The following is a 7,239-nucleotide window of genomic DNA, read 5'->3' on the forward strand; positions in this document are numbered from 1 at the left end:
CAAGCCTGGTACAAGGGAAACACAGAAAACGAGGAGTAATACCTGTAACAGGTAGCCACACACCTCCCCCACCCTATCCTACCCCCTACCTACCAACCAATAGGCTACGAGCCTCACCTTCATCTAGTTAAAACCCCTCCTAAATATCGTAGCTAGAAACAACCTACTTAGATACTTGTAGGCCTAAAAACCCTACACGTCTTATATAGCCCTTCGGGCTGAAAAAGGACGTTAAACTAGAATAATAATAATAATAATAATAAGCCGACATGGAAAAAGGAAAATCAACACATTGGAAAAGAAAAAGAAAAGCCAGTCAGGGGCTAACACGCCTCGAGAATTTTTGTTCAAGGCGAACCCGGAGATATATACACAGAAGAAGGAACTTTTGTCTCGCTGGTCGCGACAGAAGCCGCCTTCAGCTCTTCAGCCTCATCAGCCAGAAAAGCCGGGTTGGATTCGAAGCCAGGATCAAGCCACAGGGCATTTGGATCCTGGTCCTTGATCATTTTGCGAATGGTTTTCGGCTTCTTGTGGCCTCCAGCATAGAAAATGACAGCGCGGATGGCGCCAAAGACGGAGACGAGCGAGTACAGCTGCTTGTACAGTGGATACGTGATTGCGGCCCAGAAGCGCGGCTGCAGATCCGGGCGGTGCCGCGCGTTGAAGTACTTGAAGGCAAGGATGGGCAGCGTGGCAGCGAGCATCAGCGGGAGCCCCATGCGCCAGAAATTCACGTCGTTGCCCATGGTCACGAGAACAGGGACGCGCACCCAGTCGACGACAATGGTGGCGATGGAGTACAGGTGGATGAATTTCTGCGTGAAAATGCCCCACGGTGTGGTTTGCCCGTTGAGCGAAAGCAACATGCGATCGGCAAAGGCGACGAGACGGCCGTGCCGGCCCATTTCCCACGAGCGGTACCGCTGGTTCCACCAGTTTAGGCCCGGGCCCAGCACCGTGGTGGGGACTTCGGTTTCTAGCACGCACGTGGCGTCGAAGGCGATGCGCTTCTTCATGCGCTGCATCGACAGGCCCGTGTTGACGTCTTCGGCGATGAAGTCGATCGAGTGGTAGTTGCTGATGAGGTCAATCAGCGTGTCGCGCTCGCAGAACCACCCGGCGCCGTGGGGATACAGCACTCCGCAGATGGACGACTCGGCGAGCTTGGTCAGTCCAGACATTTTGTATTCGCAGTCCTGCCAGGCGACCATGCACATGGGTACATCGCCGTTTGCGTCGACGGCCTTGAGTGGAAATGCGCAGCCCTTGGTAATATCGTCCATCTTGTCAATGGGTGCTCGGAAGTTGGCGGGGATGGATACGTCGTCGTCGACAGTCATGATCCAATCGTGGTCTTTGGCGGCCATGGCTCCTACAAGCTGGGCAGCGTTCTTACTTCCGATGGGAGACCAGATATAGTTGATGTCAGGGTGTTCGCTTCGAATGAAGTTGCGGAAATCGGGCGACGGAGGGTGTCTCGAGCGCCCGTTGTCAACGACAAAGATGTCTTTTGGGCTGAAGTGAACGAATGCGCTCTTGAGAACTTTGCTGGTAGCTTCGTGATCGCTATTGTGGCATGGGATAACGAGTGCTGTCCGGTTGTTGGGCGGCGACTCTATAATACTAGCAGCTTTCTCAAGGTCGATGAGTGTCTCTGATACAGGCGGCTCTGCAGGTGGACTGGCGTCAGGATGTAGCGGCGGAACGCGAGCAACAAGAAGAATGACGGTGATCATGAGTGGCTCGAGACCAAGGACGATAATGAGAACCGGAAGCATATTACTCCTAGTGATCTCCATGGACTTTTTGATCCAACCAAAGTAGTGGTCCGAGATGGCAATGCCAACGGCCAGGGCAGCCACGATGGCAAGAACAATGTACTTCTTCCATGTAAACGGCCAAAACACCTCGCGTATGTCGATCATCTGCCAGATAGTCCTAGGGTGGACGTGGTTGAAGATTTTCCGCTTGATGGCTGACAGTACACGAAGGAATGCTCCTCGTCGGTCTCGCTTCGGTGCGCCTGGCCGAAGTGGTAGTGAATCGGTACTGGACAAAGCAAGACTCGTTGTGGAGGAACGCGGTGTACCATATTGATATGGCGATTTCTGTCCATCCCAGCTGTTGATTGATCTGGAAGAGCCATAGGAGAAGAAAGCAGGTCTTGGTGAGGGTAGTGCTCCATCTTCAGAGATGATGCTCCCTGACGAGTGCATTCCCGGGTGCGCGTCTCCACTCAATGTGTACGAGTTGAAGGCTGGTCCCTGACGGATGGCTGTTATCTCGTCCACATCTCGTGTAGGAATGAAAGACAATCCCGCCATGTCTTACTAGAAACAATATATTAGAAGAGAAAGATTATAGTAACGAGTGTGGTGCCTTGGGATGAGGGTACACGAAACCCATAGGGACGGTATCTCGCGTGGTTTTGAAGGGCTCAAACTACCGCCCTCCCCTGAGTCTAGAAACAGGGCTTGAGTATCGATTCTGCAATTTGCATGCCGGCACCTCATTAACCGAATTTGCTTTCACTTCAGCTTGTCGCCACAAGCGTGCTCTGGTACATCTCGACCGCCAATACGAACCCGCAATATCAGTAGAGACATCCCTATCGATAATTTAGCACCCTTTTTTAGCATTGAATCTCTGAGGCTTGCATACTGCTAGCTGAAAGGTCGCTTATAGTGGCTTGCTATGGCAATCTGGGCGGCAGCGGACCGTAGGCGAAGGCAAAGCCTCGTGGGCTAGACGACCCGTTAAGGTACCGCCTAACGGCATGCAGCAATGTCAGCATGAAAACCGCAGGCCTAGATCACCAAAAAAAAGTATGTGCCTGCATTGCACGTGGCTTGACATGCGGCCCTGGCCTCGTCGGAAGAGCCGACAGGTACGCGACACCTCCGCCTCCACTCAACCCCAGTGCGCATCATTTTCTTACCGTGGCCCCGGTAAGCACCCGCGATGCAAGGCTGAAAACAAATAAAAGTTTTGTTTATGTTGCGTAAACGAAACCTCCACGTCCCAACGCAGCAACGTACGATGTGGCTTTACTGCGTAGGCGAGGCCGCAGCAAAGATTGCCCGATAACACATCTCGGGTAACCGCACATTCGTGTAACTGCAGATTCTGAAGACCTCTGGCTGTCTTTCGCAAGATTCCAAGCTGTGTGAAGGCTGTGGTAGGCCGAGATCGCCCCATGCTGTATCCTTGTCATGGATGGTTGCGATTCGAATCAAGCTTCTCCGGGGTTTACTATGAGGCAATTAGGTGATATCATCCCAGGTCCAAATCACTCCGCAGAAGCAAAGTGACATGCTTGCCCCTGGCCCAAGTTTGCGTGGCGTCAAGGGTCTGATCGTATCGAACATGGGTGGACTCAAGGCAGGGTGGGGGCGGCACGTTATGCTCGAGCCAATCTAACAGACACTCGCCGCTGCCACGTTTCTGATCCTTGCTGTATACTCGCCAATCCGTCTAGATTCTCAATTAGACGCACTGTGATATGGAAAAGCAAAACTCAGCCATTTCGGAGTCCTTGGAATATACCCTAGCCGTATAGAGAAGGCACTGCGACTATCGAGCGGAAAAGCCTTGGCATAGAAAAATGGTCCATGGGCTGAAGCCAGGCGAAGCGAAGGATTGTATATTCCAGATTTGGAGAATTGAATGAGCCATGTAGAGCTTGGATACTTTGAGGAAAAATGAAGAGGTTGACAGAAGAGGTTGTGTACTTAAGGGGACAAGATGGTATGCTCCAAGTCAGTACTCAGCATATCATCAAGCTTCATCTTTACAATGCCTTACTTTGAAACACGCTCGTTTCCATCTTCTGAGGATGCATCGCCATGCTCGCCTGCATCCAACAGCCCTTCGGGATACAGCACTCCTGCCTCTGAGGTTGACGACCCTCCGTATCTCAGCTTAGCAGCAGCCAATCTTCAACGGTCAAAGTTTGTGCTTGTCGTTGGTGGTCTGGGCTACATTGGCAGCCATACGTCGCTGGAGCTCCTTCGTGCCGGCTTCAACGTGGTGATTGTAGACAATCTCGACAACTCGTACCTGACGACACTGGACCGGATCAGAACACTCCGTGACGACTACTACTGTGGCGAGTCGTGGGCACCATCAGTGAGCTTCTGCGAATCAGACTATCGTGATTCGGCAGCCATGTCGACTATCCTGCGTCACTATGGTGCTGGCACCTCTGTATCAGCCATCGAAGGTGTCATTCACTTCGCTGCTTACAAGGCCGTATCTGAGAGCATCCAACAGCCGCTCAGATACTACGACAACAATGTCTCCGGAATGGTCGCCTTCTGTTCGCTGCTAGACAGCCTCGACGTTAAGACGCTCATTTTCTCCTCGTCGGCCAGTGTCTACGGAGAAGTGACTCCCGAGATTGGGCTGAGAATCAGCGAGAACCATTGCACCCACGAAACCCGCGAATGGACAGACGCTTCCGGAAAGAAGCAAGTAACGCAAGGCGGCTGCTCGGCGATCTCCAACCCGTATGGCCGCTCCAAGTGGATGTGCGAGGCTATTTTGAACGACTTGGCCGTCTCGGATGCAGAGTGGCGCATCGTGGCTTTGCGCTACTTCAACCCCATTGGCTGCGACGCATCTGGCAAGCTGGGTGAAGACCCGCGGACGGAGCCAAGCAACCTCATGCCGAGCTTGCTGCGTGTGATGAATGGGCGAGTGCCGCATCTCAAGATTTTCGGCACCGACTGGGACACCAGGGATGGGACGGCGATGCGAGACTTCATCCATGTCAGCGACCTGGCGTTGGGCCACGTTGCCGCCCTCAAAGCTGTCAGTGAGTCGCGGCTGAGACATGGCTTCCACACCTATAACCTGGGCTCTGGAGACGGTAACTCGGTCAAGGAAATTGTGACAGCCATGCAGGCGTGTTCGGGAAGGCCTGTCCCAACAGCCGAAGTGGGACGGCGGGCGGGTGACGTGGGTGTTGTCGTGGCGGATCCCACAAGAGCCGCGGAAGAGCTCAAGTGGCGAACGGAGAGGTCCATTGAGGATTGTTGCAGGGATCTTTGCCGCTTCCTCCGCATTGATGAGGGCGTGGGCAAGCCATAGTGTAGTTGACAGGTCGAGGCTCTTTGTTGTTAGCAGGCGTTGGTTGGAAAAGCAAGGGTTGATTGGTTTTTCCGTTTCGTACCTGGCGCCAAGTCGGGATGGGTGCCGGATATTAATGTAATTGGCTTTCCTTGACGCTCGCACCATGCATGCCACCTCTTTCTCTGCTACCATTTTTAACCACAGCTGTCGTGATGCAGTATAAAGACCCTACGTAAGCATGCAGTAGTCCCCTACTGCTGCGCCCTTTGTCCGGGTCGAAGAGGCTGAGCACCCAAACCCACAATGTAAGCACATTTTTTTTTCTTTTTCTAGCCGCCGCCGGGGGGCCTGTCTCAGTGACATGCAGCTGTCCGTGTCAGCCTGAAGGCTGTAGCACATATCTAGTTTGGGGAGTTCCAGCTGCTAAGAGATGGTCATTTCACTTACACAGTGATCCTGATCGCCGACAGTTTTGACCCTGAGTTCGCCATGTTTCCCTCCCTCGCGCTGCTATTGGTTCTCGCCGTACCTGATGTCCTCAAGGTCACCGCAAAAGAGTGTACCAGCTTCTCCACCAATGGCACACTCGCAGCTACATACAACTTCCATCGCTTTTACGATTTTCGGAACTTGGGGGACAGTGATGTTGGCGAGGCAACAACAGCATCAGCCAATAGCGATGACCAAAAGGGCTCAGTGACCTCGAATGGCCAGTCTAAGATCATCACCGCTTCGCCCTGGAATTCTGGTTGGAATGCTCGGTACTGGTTAAGGCCAGCAGCCAAGGAACATACGTTGGACATGCACTATACACCGTCTAGCGTGTCGATAAGTAAGTCTTTTTTCCCTTTCAGTGGCTTCCATTGTACTTACCTGTCATAGGCAACAACAGCGACGGGTCCGAAGGACATCCTACTTATCTTACTCTTCACACAACACGGCTCTCCAACGGTACACAGTTGGCGTCTGAATTGGACTTTTCCGAGTACAACGTCACATATGCGTCGTTACGCATGTCAGCGCGTATCCACGGTGCCCCTGGAGCAATTGCCGGCTTCTTTACGTACCACAATGACACGAGCGAATCGGACATCGAGATTCCGACTGGAGGCACTGGCGACGAAGTACACTGCTCGAATCAGCCCACCACAGATCCTGATACGGATGTACCAATCAAAGACGCAACCTTTAACGTTTCCATGAAAGACCAGCAGCCTACCTCTACATGGAACAATTATCGATTGGACTGGGTGCCAGGAAAGAGTGCATGGTATGTCAACGGCATCCAGTCTGCTGAGACTAAGGTGAACGTCCCGGATGCCGAGAGCATGATCATCCTGAACCTCTGGAGCAACGGTGGAAACTTCTCCGGGCGTATGAACACTGGCAATGATGCTTGGTTCGACATACAGTGGGTTGAGCTTTTGTTCAACACTACCGACAGCACTGCAATCAAGAGCAGTCGCACCGTATGCTCGGTAGAGTCGTCTCTAGGGTCACCCGTTCCTAGCGCTTCGTCTAGTATCCATGAGAGGGTCTCAGGGTATATCTGGTGGGTCGTCGGTGTTGTTTCGACTGTGGCTTTTGTAGCTTCTGTATAGTTCGCCAATACGCGAAGAGCGTCTAGAGTGCGGAGTTCCCAGTTTCATGTAGATATGTAAAGATTCCAAATTAAGTAGATCCATAGCGGCACACACCAACTTTTAAGCAGAAATCTTTCATCAAAACTCGTCAATTTTCTATCAGATATAGGGGTAACACGTCGCGAGAAACCGATTTACGCCACCTCTAATGTGTGCAGCCCTCTCGTTGAGGTGCTAGAGGGGGTATTGTCGGTATTCTTGCGACGTGTTCGAAATGCGAAAATCTTCAAGAACGCACAGACCGCCCTGATGACTAATAAGGAGACTACCAAACGAAACCAAAAACAATTAAAAACACCAAATAAAACAACAAAAATCAAAAATCCTATATCTAAACGCCGAGACAGCCTGATCCCGCTGTGGCACCATATCCAACCGCCAGGACAGTCTTTGCCTACTGTGGCACAAAATTCAAAAACGCTATAACAGTTTTCTAGTCTGTAATAGCAAAATAAGTCGAAACGCTGAGACAGTCTTCGCCTACTGTGGCACCAAATCCAAACGCTGATACAGAGACTGG

General features: G+C 52.1%; 4 protein-coding genes across 4 annotated transcripts; 3 read left to right on the forward strand and 1 right to left on the reverse strand.

The window, feature by feature from the left end:
* Positions 1–347: 347 nt before the first annotated feature.
* SETTUDRAFT_90823 (glycosyltransferase family 2 protein) lies at positions 348–1,739 on the reverse strand (the record flags this gene model as incomplete). The annotated part of the gene is made up of 1 exon (XM_008029014.1): positions 348–1,739. The coding sequence occupies one exon, from the start codon at positions 1,737–1,739 to the stop codon at positions 348–350; it is 1,392 nt and encodes a 463-aa protein (XP_008027205.1).
* A 643-nt stretch (positions 1,740–2,382) lies between these two features.
* Positions 2,383–3,133, forward strand: SETTUDRAFT_163498 (uncharacterized protein). Its single transcript, XM_008029015.1, has 2 exons — positions 2,383–2,611; positions 2,665–3,133. Exon 2 carries the CDS (start codon positions 2,796–2,798, stop codon positions 3,006–3,008), a length of 213 nt encoding a protein of 70 aa, XP_008027206.1. The 5' UTR covers positions 2,383–2,611; positions 2,665–2,795; the 3' UTR covers positions 3,009–3,133.
* Positions 3,134–3,704: 571 nt separating this feature from the next.
* On the forward strand, positions 3,705–5,094 carry SETTUDRAFT_154275 (uncharacterized protein; the record flags this gene model as incomplete). Its single annotated transcript, XM_008029016.1, has 2 exons — positions 3,705–3,750; positions 3,935–5,094. The coding sequence occupies 2 exons, from the start codon at positions 3,705–3,707 to the stop codon at positions 5,092–5,094; spliced, it is 1,206 nt and encodes a 401-aa protein (XP_008027207.1).
* Positions 5,095–5,433: 339 nt separating this feature from the next.
* Positions 5,434–6,788, forward strand: SETTUDRAFT_163499 (glycoside hydrolase family 16 protein). Its single transcript, XM_008029017.1, has 2 exons — positions 5,434–5,908; positions 5,959–6,788. The coding sequence occupies exons 1-2, from the start codon at positions 5,566–5,568 to the stop codon at positions 6,675–6,677; spliced, it is 1,062 nt and encodes a 353-aa protein (XP_008027208.1). The 5' UTR covers positions 5,434–5,565; the 3' UTR covers positions 6,678–6,788.
* Positions 6,789–7,239: the final 451 nt, after the last annotated feature.

The sequence above is a fragment of the Exserohilum turcica genome (assembly GCF_000359705.1).
Source record: "Exserohilum turcica Et28A unplaced genomic scaffold SETTUscaffold_3, whole genome shotgun sequence".
In the NCBI taxonomy this organism is placed as follows: Eukaryota; Fungi; Ascomycota; class Dothideomycetes; order Pleosporales; family Pleosporaceae; genus Exserohilum; species Exserohilum turcicum.